Source organism: Brassica oleracea, chromosome C3, assembly GCF_000695525.1.
Source record: "Brassica oleracea var. oleracea cultivar TO1000 chromosome C3, BOL, whole genome shotgun sequence".
Taxonomy (NCBI): Eukaryota; Viridiplantae; Streptophyta; class Magnoliopsida; order Brassicales; family Brassicaceae; genus Brassica; species Brassica oleracea.
In genome coordinates, this window is record NC_027750.1 from 17,091,341 (window position 1) to 17,114,811 (window position 23,471).

General features: G+C 36.6%; 1 protein-coding gene across 1 annotated transcript; it reads right to left on the bottom strand.

Annotated features, from left to right (window-relative positions):
• Positions 1-327: 327 nt before the first annotated feature.
• LOC106334451 lies at positions 328-16,749 on the bottom strand. Its single transcript, XM_013772734.1, has 35 exons — positions 15,680-16,749; positions 14,843-14,987; positions 14,207-14,485; positions 13,907-14,074; positions 13,604-13,813; positions 13,137-13,231; positions 12,672-12,846; positions 12,057-12,436; positions 11,548-11,671; positions 11,246-11,341; positions 11,077-11,148; positions 10,523-10,660; positions 10,019-10,172; positions 9,538-9,887; positions 8,754-9,214; positions 8,339-8,659; positions 8,037-8,261; positions 7,245-7,335; positions 7,056-7,133; positions 6,675-6,965; positions 6,374-6,571; positions 5,687-6,169; positions 5,453-5,614; positions 4,950-5,282; positions 4,783-4,865; positions 4,568-4,672; positions 4,014-4,242; positions 3,451-3,816; positions 2,893-2,994; positions 2,232-2,375; positions 2,044-2,132; positions 1,582-1,664; positions 1,386-1,501; positions 1,112-1,197; positions 328-880 (listed from the first exon to the last, which is right to left on the bottom strand). The coding sequence occupies exons 1-35, from the start codon at positions 16,453-16,455 to the stop codon at positions 715-717; spliced, it is 7,374 nt and encodes a 2,457-aa protein (XP_013628188.1). The 5' UTR covers positions 16,456-16,749; the 3' UTR covers positions 328-714.
• Between the last annotated feature and the right edge of the window lie 6,722 nt (positions 16,750-23,471).

Here is a 23,471-nt window from a genome sequence, read left to right on the forward strand (position 1 = left end):
TGAGCGCAGGCTTGTCCCTTGCCAAAGAAGCTATAAGGATGCTTGAAACTCTTCAATCAGCAAAGACTCATAGATTCTCAAGTCTTCAGTTAATTTTGGACTCTATTATCCCCTTCTCTGCCATGCGTTCATGGCTGGACATGATTAAGATCATGTCTTCTTTTCAGAAACCTTGTCACTCTTTTCACTCCACTATCTTGCAGTTTTAATCATGTATCCAAACTTTGTTCTACTCTGTTTTGAGTTTATGAAATGAAATCGTTGACGGAAAAAAAAAAAAAAAAAACTATGCATCTACTTTTATGATGAGAATACCCCTTTTTCCAATAAAGTTAGACGCTTTCTTTGTTAAAATGAGTTCTATAATCAACACAAAACGAGGACACCAACCTCACATTCAATAGTATTGCCAACCATGGTGAACTCATAAATTTTTACAAGTATACCTCTGCATTTTCTCCATTTGTCACAATCTCTCGTAAGTGAAAATCATCAGTCAATGATCTTCTGATATGAGTCCACCAGGTTCTTTTAAACAATATGCCCTCAATGTTTTAAACAAAAACATATGTAGTGTAGTCTTTCTATTTTACCCAAAGGGAATAAAATAAAAGCTGAGGAAAGACTAATCGCTAATCAGCCAAAACGATGTGTACCTCAAAAGTTTTTTTTTTTACTTTGGCTTTGCACCGATGTCATGGAGTTACAGGGCCTTTACATGTTTTGGGATAGCCATTGCTTGCACAAACCGAGTACAGTGTGCGAATTGGCATGTGAGGCTTGATGAGCTACATATTGAACATCAGCCACGCTACCGCTTTTGGACGCAATCTGGAACGCCCTTTTAAGGCGGCCACATACAACGCAAGCCAGCACCTTTCTGCACTCGTTTACAATCAGATGTGTATCAGCCTAATGATCCCACGCGATTCAGTTTATTACATACATAAACACATTTATGAAACATAGTGAATTGGAACCAAATCTACTGGAACGAGATATGACTATTCAGGTGACAGCCAAATAGTCTAGGAGTGATATTCTTTTTCTATGGAGTTGAACATAATGCAAGAAGACGCATCTAAACAATCATAATTACAAATGATCTTACCGATGGCTGCTTGTTAACATGTCTATGAGACGGTCAGGGCGCTCTTTGTGCTTGTTGGCATATACATTGATGGCAGCACCCAGGACCTACAACATTTCACGTCATATAAAATAAGTAATTTCAACATTACTCCACCGGCTTAAACAGATTGACAAGGAAGACTGTTGCTTGAGAACAGATTCTTTTTTGCTGAAAAGTACTAATTAAATAGATGTGTGACGTGTCTGAATTGTCCAAATAAAATTTTATGTTGAACACATGCAATGTTCAATACCTGATCCCAGTCATAATCTTGGATCGTTCCCTTGATGTTTTTGAATAGTTCTGTCAACTGACTGCCTTTCTTCCTATCGGCGAGTGACGCAGCAACACCAGCATATATATCAACAGCTGCTTAGGAGTAAGAGAAAAGTGAGATACCAAGAGCAACAACAGTTCACAATTATTCACATAAAACAATTAGGGATCACCTGAGAGCTTAAATTCATATATAACTTGAAAAGCCAAGTCAAAGTTTTTCTCAACAAGAGTCTCCACTATTTCACATCTTCTCCTGAAACCAAGAGCCAAAAGACAATTCAGCTAAAGGTTTTTCTCCGAACTTCAGATTTATAAGAAATAGGCACATGATCTCGAAGGAAAAACTGGTATTCAGTTCACTGGGACAACAAGGGAAGCATATCCGTCTATACTATTTGATAGGCATCTCTTGGAGTTTAAAAGAAAATTGGAATAGAATCATTAGGGTAGTGTGGAAAGGAAAACATACCCTGTCTTTCTACTAAATACTTTTTTAGAATCTACCATACATATTGCTTAAATTTATGCAAGGATATAAGAAAATTGTTTGAAATATAGTGGAGGAGCAAGTTGTGTGAACAAATTATGGAAAGAAATTTCTTTTACAGCCAATCCTTGTTTTCAGGACAAACCTGGATGTCTCTGAATCATTTGGATTTCCAAACAAGGAAAGCTTCCACGGTGCTCCTTCGGAATCACTGAAGGACTTTACCACATCAATCTATAGGAATAACAAACCACAACGTGAAAGGTGGAAGGATAATTCTATAAAGCAGTAATTCATCAAACGGATGAAGACAAAAACTGTTTAAAAAAGTACCTGCATTTTAACCCGAGAGGACAACGTAACCAGAGCTTCTTCACTCAGCTTCTCATTGACACCTTTGCCTCTAACCCCCTTTGTAACAAGTTTTTTCGAGTCTGAACCTCTGTGACGTGCTGTCAATGCTTCTTCAAAGTGTGCCTGTACCCAAATCTTTGTTAGAGACCGATATGTCAAAATTAAGAAGAACACTAGCATGCTTATGATTGTCGGCTATTCTTTGTTTAGGCCCCAAAACAAGATCTAATATATACCTCATGAGCTAGTATATTTATATAACTCTGTTTTAAGTACTAAGGATTACATCAAATAAGACGTTTAACCTGTAAGCACCATATAAACTTGTCTTAATGTAGCCCATGCAACTTTTAGAAATTCTTTAGTTAAGATAATTGCGTAATATTATGCAGACGGAAAAGCGAGTTAAGGATATGCTGCCATAAAACTCAAAAATTTATTTGCCTAATTATTGACTCTAAACCACTTTAAAATGCTTAAATAATTACATTGCAATCCAAAAAGGAAACCTGCAATTCATCAAGACATTAGCATAGTTTGGATTACTTAGTGGATAAGTGTTTTCAGATGGATGTTGCATGTAACCTTGCTAAACACAGAGATTATATGGGTGGTGCAGAAAGAGCTACTGACTCTATACCTTTGCATGCTCAAGATGCCTTACAGCTTCCTCTTGAGTGGTAGAATTCATAAAAAGCTGAATACAGCAATACCCAGAGGTGACATAATCCTTCTTGAGTACCTGAACAATTAGACAAAAAAAAACTGAAAGAATTAGCATTACGTTTAGTAATTTCAGAAAACGCTTAGTAATTTCAGAAAACGCTTAGTAACTTGCTCGTCTTTCTAGAAACAGAAAAGGAAGGTTATACGTTAAGATCAACTATCGAATCTGGACATCTAAGGATGGACAAAATACTAACTCCAAGCTTAGGATCAGGGTTTATGGTTCAAATTGCATGAGAGGAGGTGCAAAGCACAGAGAATAAGACTAGCTGAGAATTTTGGGATAAAATGCCTATTTTGTATCCAATATTCACGGATATTATCTGTGCACATGATATAATTGTATAGCAGAACTACATGCCAAACATGAAAGAAAAAAATTCGATCCTAGTTAGTATACCGAAATCTCCAAGTGGGAACAACCTAAAAATAAGTTGTAGGCAAAGAATCATGAGAACAAAAATGTTCTCACCAGAAACTTGTATAGGTAATTGAAATGCCGGTTTGTCTCTAAGAAAGCACATATACGTGAAAGAGCTCCAGCTATGTACTGGTTTATGGCTTGATCTTGATGTTTTGCGGATTCGAGTCTTTCTGTAATTACTTCCTCGAGGGATGATATAGCTCCATAACCGACACAATACTCACACAAACTTTCAATGGTCCCATACTCGGTTGCCAATGGATCTGTTCGTTGAGGTGAAGAGGACGAACTAACTGCGCCCAGAGATAAACTTTGCAAAGGAGGGGGAAGAGCACTTGGGGGAAAGAATAAAATGCATGCATCTTTAAAGTGACCGTGCCGGAACATAAAACCAAGAAGGTTTTGGCGAGAATGCTGCAGAATCACACGAAACAGATTCATTGAACCAAAAAAAAAAAAAAGCAAATGTAACAAGTTCATATGTTTGCAAATAATACTAACTGCATCCAAACTAAGACAGTACTAAAAAATCAAACCCACCTAAAGACATATCAAGACAGATAAGTATACTATGAGACAATGTCAGAATCACTTGAATATTATTGCCTTACCTCCTGCAAGTAGTTGGTACATTCAGAGTAGCGAGTACTATCCAAGTTGCTTCGGGGCCCATCTTCAAAGTTTGAACCGGGTACAGAATTATTCTTTTCTGATTCTAGTGATCTCCTTGATCTCTCTGAACGAGGGAATGTCGATGGCATATGCAGAACATTTAGGTATGAGTCTGCTGATAACGAATCGTCCAAAATTGTTGGGGCGCTTTTAGCCAAATGGTCATACCTGACATGCATCAACAGTCCCAAGAATAAGGTCAGGTGGTGGATTACCATAGACTTTTACTTCTTTTATCACCTTCGACTTGCATTATTCATGAGTATCTTCTCCATTCTTAAAAGTTTAATAATTTTTTTTCCTCTTAAATCATTAGGCTGCTTTTTACGTACTTGCAACATATCTAATTAATCATGTACATGTTCAACTGAAATTATATTTGATCAAACATTGCCCTGTCCTGTAAGTTGATTAGTAAGACATTTCATAATAAAACAACTCTAGAATATCCCCCATACAGGAATAACAGATTTAGTTAAATAGAAACACTTACATGGAACGAACAGTTGACACATCCACAGGTGGTCCTCCCTCTATTGTATTTATTATCTCCTGAATGACATCAGGAATGTCTTCCCCCTTTAATTGAAAGGCTTGCCTATAGAGCACAGAAAAAGAACGGTATTACTGCACACAGCCTGTGGTTGAAATATGCAAAAGGGGGTTATAATTTATGTGTTCAGTAACAGCTTTAAAACTAACACGTACTTGAATTTGACTCGAGCTTGGGTATAGCGCTCCATCCGCAACAAAGCTAGACCCCATGCTTTCCACACAGGAAATACATCGATCTGAAATTAACCAGGTACAAAAGCAGAAGTTATTGCAATGAAGTGACCTTACCACGTGGAAGATAATCAACCTATGAATTTTACCTTGCATTTCTTGCACATATAAACCGCCATACTGTACCGTTCATCAGATACTAATCTGTCTCGTAGAGATTCGGATGACAATTTATCAGCAATGTCATCAAGAGAAGCAGAAATTCCAGACCCTAGGAGACTTTGGAGCAACTCTGCACGCCCCAGCCAAATTTCTGCAAGTGAGAGAACTTCGGATGGTTCATCCGTTGATTGACTGCCAACACTGGAGCTGCCAGCATCAGAAGATATATCATCAAGATCTCTACTTCTATCACCGTTGTTATTGGTAAATTCAGAGGCACCTAGAAGCTTTCTCAGCAATGATTTCGCATAAGATAAACCCTGCACAAACAGGGAAGATAGTTGCTTTAGTAATTCAAATCAGCAACAACAATTCCCACTCTCATGGAAACGAATTATAAGAAATGCAAGATGACCATGTATAGTCCTGATATAAAATACACCCTCCAAATATGATTCAAACGAAAGCATTTTATTGAAAAAGATCATACCTGCACAAATGCCTCCGTTGCATGATATGCTCGGCCAATTGTTTCAACAGATGCAGCCTCCGATAACTTCTTGGAGTTCAATACGTTCTTCATTTGATTGATGCATAAGTCAATTGCAGTTCTTGCTGATACTAGCTCATCAGAACAAAGTGATAGCAGAGCCTAAAACAAGAGCAGTGTCATAAAACCGAAGATTACAGTTATTGCCACACGTGTAAATAAAGATAGCAATACCTTGAAGAGAACAATATCGGGGGTGCTTTCATATTTGTGAGATGCACGTACAGCCTCATCTTTGGTTGTTTCGCCAGTTAACATCCATTCTTCTGCAATGGAAACAGAAGGTAGTCTATCTTGCCCATCTGCCGAATAAGATGATCCCTGGTCCTCTTGAATACCTGTCATAGCCTCCCAAGCAGCTCTCTCAGGTGCCCCCAGCCCGGAACTCTTTCTTTTACGATCATCCTTTGACGTCGTCCTGTTTTCAGTATTACGTGGTCCCCATGAAAATGCTCTTCGGGCCTCTCTCTGAAAATTGCTTAAACTACTAGTGAAGGATGGTTTTGCTGGCCCTGCCCTTTGCTTTTGCCTTAACCGTGATGCAGACACAGTTATTCGAGGTTCTCTGGGCGGTGGGCTAACTGTAACAGCAATAGCTTTTGCGGCATAGGCCATGATAACATTGTTATCTCTTAATGCTGGGAACTCTTTGAGTATCTGAAGGAAACATAAAAGTAAGTCTCATAAAGTCATCAAGGGCGAACATATTAAGGAAGAACAAAGGAAATCACCTATTCAAAAGATATATAGACATGAACAAGAGAGTAACAGAAGTGCATTCACAATAATAGAGATAATATGCAGCAGAGTAATGAAATGAAAGAGAAATGAAAAATTCGAAAAAATTCTCTCTAGACATACCAGTGAGGCATATTGTAGCTGTTTTCTCATCAGCAGAGCTTCAACTATTAAATGAGGATGCTCATGAAGCGAAGAGCATCTCTGTTGCCACGGAAGTGGCAATGCAGCTAACACTTTCAGACCTAAAGCCCAGGAATTAAGCCGGGACACTTCCAGATCCGACAGATTGCTATCTCTTCGCTTCAGAAAGAAATGGACCTACAGAGAAAACGAAACAAACATCTTTCTAAACTCAAAATCAAAATATGATATTCACAATGATATGAAATAATAAAAAAAAAAAGAAGAAAAACGTTGTTACCAGGAGCTGTTTTGAACGAAGGTCAGGTAATAACTGCATTGCACCCATCACCACTGGCAGTGCATCAGCGGAGTCTTGAAGTGAAGAAAGAAATCGAGACGCTTCTGCAGGACCACCACCATTGAGTGGATCAGTGGTTAGAAGCTTTACAAGCTGTCGTCCTTGTAATTCTCTTCTAAGATCTATTGATAATTCTGCACTTTCAGCCACTTCCAGAGCTGCGGAAACAGCTCCTTTCCCAGCCAATCTTAAAGCCAAGCCTTCAGGGTCTTCTTTACATTCGGCTTCTACCTGTTTCCCATTCAGAATTTTGAGAGAGAGAGAGAGAGACCAATACCAAGAGCCAAACGTTGATATTAAGCAAAAGAGGAGAAACATTACCTCTTGCCAGCTATTATGGCGATCATCTGCAGAAAGTATGTGGCTGTACTTCTGCAGAGCTTTTCTCCTATGCAACACCTAGATGGACAAAGAATGATGAGGAAACATAGGTCTTAATTAAAGATTACAAGGTTATTGGGAACTCAAGTTACATGCAGGAATCTAGAGCTGAAACAAACTCCCTTGTACCTCATAGCTAACTGGATCGCTTTCTAAAAGATGACAACTACACATTGTAAGAACATTTAAAGCTGCATCAAGCTCCCACGTATCCATATACCTGAAACCAAGACTTACCAAAACATCAAAACTGATCCACGACAGAACAAAACTGCAAGCCGTTTGTAATAAGATGACAATAAATTCATATTTCTCAGTCTACTAACACAAGCCTGAATCCCACATTATACATACATTTACAGGTTATAAACAATAAGTTCAAACAATAATGAGCAGACTTAAGCGTAGGTATAGAAAGAATGATTGTCTTAGCCTGACCCATTTAAAAGACCACGAAGGAATCACAGGTGTCAAATACACTTAGGAAAAACATGGTAAGGCATTAAATAAGCAACAGAAACATCGGGAAACTTTTACAGAAAGCACGTTGCAATATTAGTTTGCATACAAAACATATCCAAAAATCAAGATACTCAGTGCAACAAACCGCTCACTTAAATCCTCTAGTCACACCACTTTCAATTCATTCCACATCACTGCCTCACCACATTAAGACTTAGGGGCGAAGGCTTTATCATCAAGGTTAATTTGTTTCAAGTTCCTAATTGTTCACATCAGAGAGCTAAACCAATTGATTCTTATATTCCAATACTAAAATTTGATGCTAATCTTAATCTTATCTCTCCAGAAATAAAGAAACACAAAAATTCTTTCTAATAACAAAATCCGTAAACAAATCTTTGCTCTCAACCCAAATGGCACAGAAAAAAATCGGACTGCACTTCGTGGTGGTTTACTTACTTAAGAGCCAGTGTCGCTGCCAGCTGTTTATCCTTTAGCCGCAGGCAATACTGCCAACTGTTGCTCCCGATGCTCTGACTTCCATATCCCTGAGATCGTCCCAATGTTGAAGGAGTTTCTTCTCTACTTTTGATTAGGAGCTCAAGTAACCAATCGGAAGCCCCATTCCGCAAGAAGTGGTCCGAAAGTGCTAAAGCATCCATTAGTTTTCCTTCATCAATTAATCTAGCAAAATCCCAATCAATCGAACACTAAGAGAACTTTTCCACAAGCTAACGAACCAAAAGAAGAAATTAGCATACCTATTTACAGCATTTTCATATGGTCCTTCATTCTCCCAATCGAAAGAAAGGAAAACCGTAGGATCAGTTCTACTAGCTCCAGTTTCAAAGGATCCACCATCACGAGCACTGTAGTGTGTCAATGCTGGTCGAATATTGTTGGAAAAAGCCTCTTCCGCATCCGATTCCGAGTCACTGTCATGTTCACGAAGTCTCTTGATCGCAGTTCTTTCATCAGGTTTAATCCGTGCGTCGTCAGGTTTTTGCTTAGGTGTCACAACAAATTCAGAAACTCGATGAAGGTTAGTCTGCATTTGTATCCATCGGTTTAAAGTGGGAAACCTGTGAAGAAGAAGAAGAAAAATATCACATAATATGATGGAACATAAGAACTGGATTGATTTTTAATTTAAAGAATACGTTGGCTTGACAGTACCTCTCAGACTGATCAAGAGAAAATTCATAAAACAATCTGTCTGCATCAGGAGAACTTGTGAACTCATCGTTCAAGGAGCTCGAGAAGACAGAATCACTGCCATTGTACAATATGCTCCCACCAAATACGCAAGCTAAAACTGCTCGTACTGGGGATATTTTTACCAAATGTCTGATTACATCCAACTGAAGAGGATACAGAGGGACACCAGGCGTTGCTGAGGAACGAACATAACAATTGGGTTTAGCCTCTTTTGAAGGAGACAGCACTTTACTCTCTGAGTGAGAATATGTAGTGGTTGGAATGACGGGAATACAAGCCCATCCATGACCAGAACGTGGAGGATAAACTGGGGGAACACACGCAGATATTACTTCATGAACAAAATCAGCAGACATGACCTCAGCGACTTTCGCAGCCGCATCTGTGCTACTTCGATCAAACACCAGACGCGTCAATAGCTGCAACATGAACCAACAGTACGAGGTTACAAACAGATCTATGCCCAGAAAAAGCATTGGATTCACTCACAATTCGTACTGCGGTACATATTTAGTAATTACCACCCAGAGGCCAATACTATTAAACAGAACATCATAGGATCTTAAGATGTCACTAATCATGAAATAAAATGCTAGAGTTAAGAGAAGCAAGCACAACGAAACTCGGTAGTTTCTCCAAATAAAAGTAGAATGACAGGATTAGACCACTGGTCCACAGTTCGAATGACAAGGAAAACAGTATAAATGATAAATAGCGTGAGAAAAAGCCAAGAAACACTTACGTCTTTAGGCCATTCATAAACAAGAGAGAAAAAGTTGAAATCATGGGTTGTATCAGTGCCGTCTACTATGTCACCAATAGCAGCAATATAGAGTATAAACTGAGATAGATAAGTAGAGGTTTTGTTGCTAAACGGGCCAAATGACCTCTTTCCCTTCTCTTCGCTTTCATGTGAAACATGATTTCCATCCACATCTCTACTTGCTAAACCAGAAGGACTTTGCTTCTTATATTTTAGCCCAAGACCAAGAACTCCATCCTTGTCAAAAGTCATGTCTCTTACGTCCCCTTTGAGTATGTCAACTTCTGGTTTTTCATCACCGATTGCTCTCGCTAGGTTGTGAAGCTTTCCTATTGTTCATTACAAGACCAATTAGAACTCCATGAAAGGCTAAAAATACATAATTAGTCAAGAGCAGACAACTCAGTCACATACTACATTAAGAACACATAGAGGAGAAAAGAGAAAAAAAAAATAATACCACTCAGGAACTGTCGCTTGCCCTTATGAGCATCCTCAATTATTTGATGTAGCATTGCAAGAACGCGATCTTTTTGACCCTGTCGATGAGATTCCGTGGCTGATGAAATGATGGTATCTCCACTAAAACTGGCTTGAAGAATTTGAGGGTTATCCTGAAACATGACAGGGTAGGAAAAAAGGCAGCTAAGAATAAGAGAATAATAGAAGGATCTTAATATGTTTTTGAGCGCCTAGATATTCAAATATACACATAAAGGCAGGATTTACAAAAGTTTCCTCTGTGATGGGAGAGAACAGCATGGTAAAAAACAGTATATTTCTGCACTCACATACTTCTAAAATCATAACAGCATCTCCCTCCCTTAAGCATCCAGGCAAAACAAAAAATCATCACTGTTACCATTTGTACTAGGCAATATTATCTCATATGACCGTCCCACATTAACAAATTCAAAATTTTGGCAAAAAACCAGAAAATAGCATATTAAACTTGAGGACTGACCTGTTCCAGGAATTCCTGCAGACGCTTTAAGATCCTTCGCAATACAGAGATTATTGCAACTTCGTGGACCTGATCCCAGTAAGTAAACCCCACCTTTGGAGATCCTCCAGGATATATTTCGGATAACATAACTTGAGACTGCGTACAAAGTAAGAACTACTTAGCAACAACAGTACATACTTCCTGAATAAATTAATTAAATGGAACAGTATCACTTTAAGAATTTAGTAAGAAAATAACCAGCCACTATATTAGACACGGTACACTGTCCGGATATGTATGCAAGCCATTCCTCAGTTTAAACTAATAATACTACCCCCAAAGCTTGTTTGCTTTGTGTCCAAAAAGCAATACAAAAATGTATAAGGATGTTAAACCAGATTCCCAATATACACCACTAAAAATGTCCAGAGAATGCAAATCAGTAGACGATTCCAAGAGGAAATCTAGAAACTGGGTACAGATACCAAGTATAATTAAGAATCCAAAGGTAAACAAACGGTTACTTTTTGTAGACCAAGTTAAAGTACATGGAAATTAAGAACACTGCTTGCCTTATCCAATAACTGTTTGGAAATTGTTGTAGATTTGGCAGAAGAAGCAGCCGCATCTATGCATAGTAGAATCTGGCATCACAAAAAGGTAACGTAAAACTTGCTTAGTGGTGGGCAAGGCAATTAATTACAGGGTAGTCCTATCAGGATCTAAACGACAAGGACATACCACAGCCAATGGACTCAACTGAGAAGCTAGAGAACTAAAATCTAAATCTTGCACCGCAGATGCTCCCTCAGCAGTACGAGACATCACATCTTCTACCTGAGAATAATAAGAAATAGAGATACACGTGACTAGATGCATCCCCAATGAGCTTCTACAAAAACGTGGGAACAGTATATAATATACAATCCTCAAGGCAGGAGAAAGAGGTCTCAAATCAGAATACAGTCATATCATTATGCGAAAAGTAGATACATATAAGGTGATACATATGCAAGAACAGTGAGTAATATTACGAAAGGTACCAATGTTCTGTTGAAGGCATTATCCACCCATTCAGCTAATTCAAGAGTAGCTTTGTCCTCTGCTGATAACGCAAACCGATGAACTGCCTGCTCTCCAATGTCATACTTAGCTCTTTGCATGCAGCTGCAGCAAGAAATTTTGTGTCTTAAAGAAGTGGCATGAGGAAGCAAAGTATTACTCAAGACAATTTATATAGGAACTCAGGCAGAGACAAAACGGGAACAAGTAATACTTGCACCTTAAAGAGAAGTTTATTGATAAACTATTTCATCAGCAGCGCTGTCATCAGAAGAACTATTCAAAATTTGCATGCACATACACGCTGAGATTAATTAAATGTAATACAATTAGCAATGCAAAGAAACAGATAGATCGACCTTTCAACTTCCCGTATATTATAATCATAGAGTAAAAGCTCGATTTGGTCCCTAACATTTTCGATGTGAAAATAGACGAGAAATAAGGTGGCTACAATTTTTTCCAAACATAGCAAGAGAATTCCACTCACAGGTTAAGTAGTTTTGCAGGGGCCGCCCTTAGAACACTTAAAACCTCCTTTAAACCCCACTGGCGTTCAGAAAGTGGCAAAAGATGCTGCATAATAGATAACCGCCATTCACAATCTTCAATGAAATGTTTAGCCATCGATACTCTCCATTCTAAAGCCTGTCTTCCATCAGCACTGTAATTACCATCCAGTTGACACTCTTGTTCAATCAGCTCTGATGGAAGATTGCGGCGTAAAACATTGAGTAGCTTTCTTGTGAAAGTTATAACAATTTCATTTTCCCCTTCTGTAGTAAGATCGCCAAGATCCAAACTAGAAGTAGAACTGAGACGAATATCATCAATATGTAAGAGTGAAATAACTATGTTGACCATCATAATCTGCAAAAAAAAAACTGACCTCATGTTAAAGAAATATTTAGACTACCACATTGAAAAAAAAATATTTGATAGAAACACACTACGTGTAAATGTAGTATAAACATATACATTTTTCCATATTATTTCTCTCATTGTAGAAAGTTTTCAGTTCCATATTTTCCACGATGGTTTTACTACAAAATTTAAAGACGGGGGCCTAACTTCCTGTAAATGAAGCAATGGATATAGATATTACCTTGCGTGGAACATTTTTAATTGCCTCCAAATGGGTGGTGAGGTCTTTTAAATAGTAAAATACCACATGATGACTAGCATCTGTCTCGTCTTTAATGACCTCGTCCATTGCACCTAATGCTAAGACAATAGCCTCCAAAGCATAACGCATATGCATCAATTCAATATCTTGTATCCTACAACGTACAAAGACATTAAAAGTGAAATTACCGACCATGAACGACTCGCCCCAGCAAAACAAAAACAAAGAAATGTACAGAATACAAAACACTGCATCGAATTTAACATTCAGAAATAAACCAGAAAGCTAATGCAACAACTATTGTGCACATAAATGAAGGGGGGCCAATTTTTGTCAAAGGGACATATGTTAGAATCTACACTAATAAACTATCCAAGGAAGTATGGAGAAAACGATTGGAGTATATGTATACAACATAGCAATATGAACTTTGGTTGAACTCACCTCTTCCAGGCTTCTGCAGTTGAAGCAATAGGTTGCATACTAATCAGTGATATAGCTTCTTTGAACTTTACGCCCGGAACAACATCAAACAACACCTACATAACAGTAGGTCATTACAACTTGTTCGGATGAAGAATAGGAAAAACACATTCAGATGATAATCAACCGATTAATAATAGTACCACTCAACAGATATATTTTTGTTATCTATAGTAAATAAGGCTGCAATTTCCTCTTGTTGTCTATTCGTTCTTGTTTAAGTTTCTCCGTTGCCTGAGAGACATCATTCTTACTATAAGTAAATGAATCTAGCCCACATGAAATCTAGTGACATTTTTCATTGACAAACGCTGTATCTCATTAGTAGCTTGAGATGTTCATTTGTACTAATTCTTATTTAACACTTTTTCTCTGAGAGAGACTGAGAAACATAGTCTCTGTATAGAGGATAACTTAAAAACTCATACCCGAAGTGGACTCTGCGCAGAAAGCCTTTCCAACACAAGATTTTCAACAAAAGGATCCACCTCCGCATCATTATTCTCAGATGACACATTACCATGCATCAAGAAAGATGCCTTTGGAGTCCAAGATTTACCAGAACTGATATAAGCAGCGAAAGATGCAAGGTGCAGCCGATAGCATAATGTATCGCAGAGATTTTCCACACAAGATTTCTGCTCAGATCATTATGTCCTGTTAGGCTTACACTGTCATATTCTACAAAAATAATATAAAAATAACCGGCTATGCAAAAGAGTAAAGTTTACTTCATCTGTATTGTTTCCATAAAGAGTAGATTCTTCTAACCGAATTGCTTGTGAATTACTAGACCAAAGTAGCCGCATCAGCTTTCTACGGGCTGCAGTTTTTCCAGGCAACAGGTCCCAGCCCATGGAAGCTACTAATGGGCGAAGTCTGGGAAACAAAGTCAGAACCTGTAGCACATGAGAAGAAGACGCTTTCAGATCCCAACAGAGAAATCCAAAACTAAATGGCGCAACAGGCAACCAACGATACTACTCCAGTGCGATAATGAGTACGAAAAGATGCAAGTTTATTCCACCTACATCATTAGCCTCCTGAAGCATTTCTTTCTTCACGTAAGACAAAGCAGCACACATCACACACTCAAGCACATGTGATCCAGAAATACGAGCATAATGATACATGTCTCTGAGGCAAGAATTAACTGCTATGCTCAGCGGGGAATTTTTGTCCTCTACATTTCTCTCAGTTTTCAAGTCTACAAGGTATCGCCGGAAACACTCAAGAGGGGGTGGAATTTGGTCATTGTCGAGAGATAGATGAAGCTGCCTATCTGGGAGGAGCATATCATCTTGAATACCCTGCAGAAGAAAAATTATAAATCATATAATCATAGTACAAGATAACTAAACCAAAGACACGTATATACATATTCAAAACGCACATATAAGCACACCCTTTAACTCAAACCAACCGCTTAGCTAAACTACCTCGAGGGTAAATATTCACAAAAGAACAACGTGAACTGGATATACAAGCTTCAATTCCAGCATACTCAAGGGAAGAAAAAAAACAGTTCTACGTTCCTAAACACAGCAAATGATTAGTTATGGTACACATTAGCAAGATCTGTAAGCAACTTGATTATTCTTATACGTCAAACCTCCTTTTCAAAGGGATTGCTCCCGTATATCAACTTTTATGAGAATGATAGCCACCTGAATCATCTCAAGAAGGTCTCCGCAATTAGAAGAGAGAGCTTCCTTATAGATAAACAGCAAGTTCTGGCGCACCATGTGCCAAGAGTCACCATATTCATCTTTTTTTTCCATAACTCTTGAAAGGAGAGCCTTTAGAACGGCACTATCAGAAAAGAAGGAGAAAACAGAATAATAGTCAGTTCTATATTCTTAAATATGCAAAAACCCAGGAGCAGGAAGTCAAAAGTTAAAGCAAGGAACGGAATTGAGTATGCAAGGCCATAGATTTCTTCATCCATCAGTATGACATCAACATTTTGCACAGTTTGAGATTTTCCTATGGAAACGAAATGAAACTGTCCTAAACAAACAAACACTATAAAGCTTCTCTTTTTGTTTTGAAATCCTGAGGCTGGAGCTCCTCTCCTTCCCCAAGTCGAGGTTCTAATTTAGTTTTTGAAGCAAGAGAAGGCTAAATTCACTAAACAAACGAAACAAACTAAGACACTCCTCCATTATATCTATTCAACAAAAAAGAATGTACTTTATCAAATTTCCCTACACAGAAGTTAGCATAAAAAAGGGGATGTTGGAAAATCTCAAACATAAAGTGAGACTACACTTGTCACTACTTTGAAAACTGTTATAGTCTATCTTAATCTAAATCTCGTCTAATTTTAAAGAACATGCCAACCAAAAGAATGAGAACGTGATCAACCCTTTCTACAGATTTGCCTATATTCTTACAAACTAAGAAAATGAATGCCAAGGAAATAATCGTCAGAATTTTGTAAGCACAGCTAATATTCAAAAACTCTAATGTATTTGTGGAGTGTGCATAAATCAAGCACATACTGATAATTCTCTTTCTCGACGCCATAATCAAGGTGAAGATAGCGTACTCGATCAGCTGCCCCGAGCTCATCTCCTTCCTCCAATTTTCTTCTCATAGCATCCAACTGTGCTAACTGAACATTCCTCAGTATCAAAGCAAACACATTGTTGATATCCTCTTCTCGAGGATCTATGGCCTCGTTTCTCTCGACTTGATGTTCTACTTCCTCCACCATACAGCGCTCGGAACCACCATTAAGTTGCCTCCTAATGTTACAGCACAAGGCATCGAAAACATCAGAGTAATCCAATACAATACTCCTCAGAGCCACAACATCCTCTTCTTCAATCATATAGCTGCTTCCTCCACTGCTACTTGTATCAACATCAAACTTCAATCTCTCAACCCCCAAATCCAAAAAACCTTGCAAAACCCGTGCACAGTTTCCTTCCTTGTCACCATCCCTAACTCTATCGATCAAGACCTGGACCATCAACAAGAAATCCGCACGCAAACCTAGGGTCTCTGAATCGAAGCCCCAAGGGGAAGTAGGGTTTTCGAATCTGAGAAGCTCGACCGTGGAGAGGAAGGCGAGCAGCGACGGGGAAGAGCAAGAGCGTGACCAGAGGACATTATCGAATCTGCCAGCGTTGGAGACGATGGTCTGGAGAATCGTGTGTGCGAGGTCGGGGTTTCGAACCCTGAGAGCGAGCAACGTAGCCTTTAAGGGCTCGAACTGAGCAAGGTGAAGGTGGTTCGCGGCGAGACGGGAGAGAATCTCCGTTTCATTATCCATGGTCTTCAGATCAATGAATCTAATGCATACCGATCATCTTCGGCAATTCTGAAATTCGTCACCTCTTTCTCTCTCTCTCTCTCTGTCCGTAGAATCTAAGGAGATTTCTCGTTTCACAGTACGATTATTTTTTATTTTTTCTGGAGAAATTTGTTCTGAAATCCGTCAACGGTGCTGAGAAAGCATGATAGCTTGGCGGAGCTGATCAGACCATTAAAACGTTGGTAGAGCAGATCGGTTAGTCGGCTGATTATTATCTGTTTGATCCTGATTTTTTTTTAAAGAATTTGGTCCTGATTTTTGGTTGTGACTCACAAAAATCAGGGGAAATGAGAGTCAACAAAAAGGTGAAATTAAGAGGAAAGAAAAAAAAAAGTACAGTTTTCCTTAATTTAAAAGGCTTATTTGCCGAATAACAAAAAAAAAAAGAGAAATTAAATGGAGTTTTGGTTATTTAGTGAATTATAGTTTTTTTTTTGTTATTGGACCTAATTTCCCTAATTTAAAAGAGGAAATAAAAGGGTTTTGGTTGTTTTTTTTTTTTTTTGTCATCTAAAGATTATATTATTACGGGTGAAATACAGTCGAATACACATAAGTGATATACCATAGATTTTACCTACTTTTAGTCATGGTATATTAGTATTTTAGGATATAGTTATTATGTTTTGGAGTCGTTTTAGCATATTTACAAGTTTATGAATGTTTTGGAGTTAAGTAGTGATTTTGGTGCATTTTGGAGATAAAATGAGAAGAAGCCATTCAGAGTTTAGCATCGATCGACGCATTGCGAAGCGCGCAAGACCCGACTTTGCTTCCAGCCTACTTAAAATCTAAGTCACACACATTTACAGAAATACCTCTCGTCGACTTTAACCTAATATTTATGTGTTCCGCCATTGTTCTAAGCAACACACGTTTTCATACTTTCTTACTTTTTCACAAAAAACATAATTTAGGGTTTTTAGTAGTTTAGGGAGAAGATCCAAGACTCATTCAGAGCTTTGTATTGGAACTTTAGTTTGTCTACTCTATTCTATTTTACGTAGTTTATTCATATTGTTTCTATGATTTACTTTGCTATGTCCGAGTGATTCACTTGTTAGATTTAGGGTTCAATAAGGTTATGAGGGATTAACCCAAAATATAGAATTGCTAAGGTGATAATTATCCTTCAAAAAATTCTTATTAATGTATGTGTTCTAGAGTAGCTAACTAGAACCTTCAACTTAGGATAGTTGACAACTACGACGGCAGGTTTTGCACCAGAATAGATTCCCTTGAGCAAGGATTGTTAGAAACAAACAACAGCTGATCTAGAAAATACTAGAGAACCTATCGATCAACTCGCTAAAGCTTGTCTAAGAGAACATCGATCGACGCTCTTACCATAGCATCGATTGTTGGGGTCAAAATTGGTCACGACATAATTGACGCCAGAAAGTTCCCGAGAAATATTTTTTACTAAAAATAGAAGTCGAAAATCGACATCAAAAGCCTCGTACAAGTTTAAAAAGAGTTATACTAGAAGTTGTCAAAATAGATAGTCCAAGCTATTGGTAGATGACTTCCGGGAAATAAGCAATGAAACATGAAAAAGGCCGACCATCATTCCCCAACCATACAAATCATCCGAAGATAGCCAAAAACTCGGCCTCAACCTTAGCCGGCTAGCCATAAGGCGAGCCGGGACAGCATCGTCCCGCTTGCCATATGTCGAGCACGACTGCACCGTGCCAACATCACGCATTCGTGTCTCATCTTTGTAGCTTTCTCTTTCGAGCTTCGGTTACTCTGTCTCTTGTTTCGTTTCGACTGGAGTTACCTTTGGAACTTTACGATAAAAACCACCAAGACTTGTTTTATACGTTCGAATTGATCGTGTAAAACGACAAACAATTTACTTAACACCTTAGTTGTCTCAACTATACGATTGGTTTGAGTTATTCTTAAAAGGGCCAACGTCGTACCAAGGGTAACCTTTCAAAGAAATCGTAAAAACATAAAGTCGAAATACGGCCCGAAAAGGTCTAAAACGCGGCTAAAGGTCCACTTACGATTTTGGACGAAATCGAGCCCAAGGTTGCTATGACGGTCTATCTTTTATTTGCAGAAAGAGATAACTGTCAAGTTTGGAGATAAATGTCAAGTTCCGAAGGATAATCATGAAGATCGGGAAAAATAGAATACTTCCGCAAGGAGATAAACTCGATCCAAGGGCAGAAAAAGAAAGCCCAAACCGACCAAGGAGGAGTATATAAAGGATGCCGAGGCGAGAGGTGCAAAAGGAGAATTTTTACACACAACAAACTTAGCACTTAGAGCGATTTAGGTAATTTTCCGTTTTTGGTATCGAGCTGCGACTCACCTAGGTTTTTCAAATCTTAGGTGGTTAGAACTAGGAAATCGCCAACAACTCTTATGCCTGAGGCTTTACCTGTTGTAATGCTTATACGCAAATTCGGAATAAGATCTTCTTTGTTCTATTCTCGTTTTATCAATTCATTATTTCGTCTATTTACTTGGTTTGATTACTTGACGTTTGGCTTAGCAGAAATCTGGGGCCTCTGGGAAAGTTAGGTTCATTTGGCTTTCCTAATTTAACGGAAATCGACGGTGTGAATTTCGGTTCCCACATTGATCGACGTTCGATCCATATCAATAAGCGACAGCTGATATATTGGACTTAGTCAATAGGATTGATTCAACAACGAAAGTTGGAATACTTTCTCATAAGAAGTCGAGTTTTAGAATTGACAACCTAAGTATTCTATACATCTATAATCATGATTACCTGAAACCATATATCTAACGCCTTCCTTTAGTTGTTTACCTGAAACCATATATCTAACGCCTTCCTTTAGTTGTTTACAAACCTAAAATCAATCAATTGAACAACTATCTTGTTCGCCCTGCTTATTTACTGTTCTAATAATTTACCTAGCTTAATCACTGCTGATTAGGATCTATTGTGTGTCCTAGCTTCTTGTGGATTCGAACCCTAAGTAATACAACTGAATGTCTTATTTGAAAGAGTAAAAGTCACTTCTTAGGGTAATTTGAGTGATATTCAATCCTCTGTTACTAAGAAAAAGTTGGAATCCTCGGAATTCTCTCTCCCCAGTCCGCTTCCTTCTCCGACAACAAAACCCTTGTAGTTCGTCAAAGGTATTATCTCTCCAGTTGTTGTTGCAGGTCCCTCCTCCAGCATAGTGTCTCCAGACCAGATTAAGATTGTCACATACACTCCTCGGAATGGTTATATACCTCCCAGGAACTTGGTTGCTTTGATTCAGGTCTCGGCGAAACTAGAAGAGTTGGGAACACCTACTCAGCATATCTCGGGTGCCCCCTTTGTGCTAATTCCAGATGAAAATCTAGATGCTGCTAGAGAGGAATTCAAGGATTTCATCTATGCGAAGTTTCATTATAAAGCTTCTTTTATGGGCAGAGTCATCAGTGTAGTAAACGCAATTCGGGCTCGCTTGGGACCTATAATATTTGTTGCGAATTGACAAGATACTTATCTGCTCAAAGTGACAACCGTGAGCACAATATTCATTGTGGCTAGTAATTGTGACACCTTACAACTTACCGCCAGATTTTTACATGTGTCATGTGTTTTTGTTCCTCTCTAAAAATACATGAAAATAATAAGTTGTAACATATGAAATCCTAGTACATTATTTGTAAAGATGCAAGAATCTTATACGTTTGCAATCTTCGGATAAGTTTTCAGAAAGGATGTGGTATGTTTCTCCATTAATTTTGAAAACATATGGAACATAAACTTTCTTGCTCACATACTGAAATGTTTCCTTTTTACTCTTTTGGCAAAAATTAGCTTGATGATCAGTTAGCTTAACATTTGCTTGCTTCTCATAGTATTTTACATTCTTCTGCATTAGATAAGAAAGCCATTAATATACAAATGTTGTTATTCAAATTTGAAAATAATAAAATAGGTTAATTTAAACATGTATTATATAACAATCAATAGAATGATGTGAAATATCTAGTATTAACGGAAATAAATTAGAAGGTCAGAGCACTAACTTCATTATCCTTTGCCTTCTCACTCGTTTTGTATCCATCATAATCAAGCTTAATCTGTGTTAGCAAGAAATGATTAGTGCATGAACGATAGAATACTAATAGAGAGAATAATATATAATATTAACAGAAATAAATTAGAAAGTCAGAGTACTAATTTCATTATCCATTGCCTTTTCACTCATTTTGTATCCATCGTAATCAAGCTTAATCTATATTAGCAAGGAATGATTAGTGCATGAATGATAGAATACGTAATAATCGAAGGAATTAGATCAATATTAAAGGTCAATATAGTAAATGGCAAGAGTACTCACTTCATTATTTGATATGTTTGTCATTCAGTATAGATCAAACATATAAATATTAAACATATACATATAAAACAATCGATAGAATAATGATAGATCAATACTAAGAAAAATAGCGTAGACGACCAGATAACTCACTTTATTATCCATTGTCTTCTCACTTGTTTGGTATTCAGTGTAGACTATCAAAAATATTCATCTGCATTAGATATGAATGATTAGTACACGAATGAAGAGCAATAAAATACAGAGAGCAATTTGAAAATGATCTCGATTAATTATCACAAACAAATGTACTCTGTTAGGAAGAGACGTCGATTCATTATAGGAAATTTTCAGAAGGTGGAACTTCCTCGAGAAGAATCAATTACTAATTTTAAATTAAATTTAATTAAACTTTCAAATGTATTATAGGAATATTCGTGTATAGCATTCCTTATGTGTCGAATTTTCTTTTTAAAAGATTTAATCGGCTGATTTTTGGAAAAAAATATCAAAATAGAAATTTCAAATTATATGTGTTAACAATCAACCAAAGAACGTAGTTTAAAATATCTAGATGACATAATATACGTCTCGCATGGAACATCATATCATATACATATCTACTAAATATCTCTTATATATTAAAGCACAAGTCACTCACCTAATAAAAATCTGACACATGGAATTGTGCTTTTAAAAAATTTAAATTCAATTAATTTTTTTTATTTTCAATTCTTTTGTTAAAAAAAACTGAATCCCTAAAATTTCTCATGTCAATGTCAACACGTTCTTTTTTTTCGACACTTTCAAATTTCTTAAAGGAACGGTTATTTATAATTAAAGATCATGTCACGATTCAAACTGTTTAACTCTGTTTTTTTTAAACACCAATTAACTCTTTTATAAATTCAAAAACCTTATTTATTCTCCCTACCATCTCTTTCTCTACCATCGTTTCTAATTCTTCTACATCTTTTTCTTTTTGTTTTTCGAATGTAGTAAAAGATCTATACAACTTTTTATTTCAGATTTAATTTGCTTTCATTTTCAATTCAGTGTTCTCTCATTTTTTTTAAATTCTTTAGGCATGATTGAGGTTGAAGATGATACTTAAATATACTCCAGTTTCAAAGCTTTTTTCAAACAAGAAAAAAAAAATCCAAATTTTGTCAGCAATTTTAGGTAACAATATGTATATATGTATCTGCTAATACAAATTGAGTATTTACTAATCGGTTTGTTTTTTACAAATATGTTTTCTATAACAGAATATACTCAACTAACTATTATATATATGTGTTTGTTTTACCCTTGAATTTCAAGGTTAGTGATGACTAAAGAAATAAGCTACGGAGAAGAAACCCAAAATGTAAGTTCAATGAACATTTTTTTTTTTTTGAAAAAAGAGTTATCAACGAAATTGTTGCTTCCATAGATGTATTTCTTTTTGGAAAACTCATAATAATTGTATTTTTTTTTTGTAAACCGTAATTGTTTTACCCTTCTAAATGTTTTGCTTCAAATGTTACACGCCTAATTTATGGTCTCCATTTTATCCAGCTACCAAATGTGACTAAAATAGTATTTAGTTTTGATATAAAAATAAATAAAACACTATCATTTGATTAAAACAAAATAATTTAAATGCAAACAAAAGCTGGCCCGTGCATAGCACTGGGTGGATATCTATCTATCTATATTATTAAAACCGAAGTATCTTTTGGTATTGTTTGAAAACTTAGATAGTAGATTAAATGAAAGTTGTTTGGAAACAAGGATAGCAGATTAAATATTTTTTTTTATTTACATATTTAGTCACTGTATTTCTTTCTCATTTACAGCTTTTGTCTTTTGGAAACTTGGATAACAGATTAAATGAGAATTGTTTGGAAACACGGATAGCAAATTAAATATTTCTTTTTATTTACACATTTAGCCATTGCATTTCTTTCTTATTTACAAATCTGCCACTTCACTTAAAATCAAAAATTAAATTAATTACAATGAATTGTTATTTCTTTTTGCTGAAAATAAAAACACAAACTGTAATATATAGTATATATTAATTTGCTACAATAAAATTTTCAAAAAAACCAAATATCATAAAATTAATAATAATTCATAAAAACCTACTGTAAAAAATTAAATCATTTTTAAATAAATAAACAAAAAAATCAATAGGTTAATATATGAATATTACAATTACATCAAACTGCATCAAGTTATAAAATTATAAATATAATATTACGTACAGATAAAAAATTATTATCAAACATCTATATTATAATATAATATATTATACTCTAAATATATTTTACAAAACCTAAAAATATAAATGGACATTTTATAAAATCAGTGGTTTATAAATTTACATTGAACACAAGTTAAATCCAACATCCGCGCGGAGGCGCGGATCAAGGTCTAGTACTAGTTAAAATCTAAAACCTAAACTCTAAACTTTAAACAACATAAAATATATACTATTTAAAAACCTAAACCCGTTTAAATTTAATATAAACATATATGTTTCACAATGGATTCACATATTATGTAGTTTTGTGTAACCAACCATCTACAATAAAGTTTAAAATATATGATTCGAGACCATTCTATAGTTAGGGACAAAACAGAGATTAGAGGATACTAACCGAGAGAGGTTTGATTAGT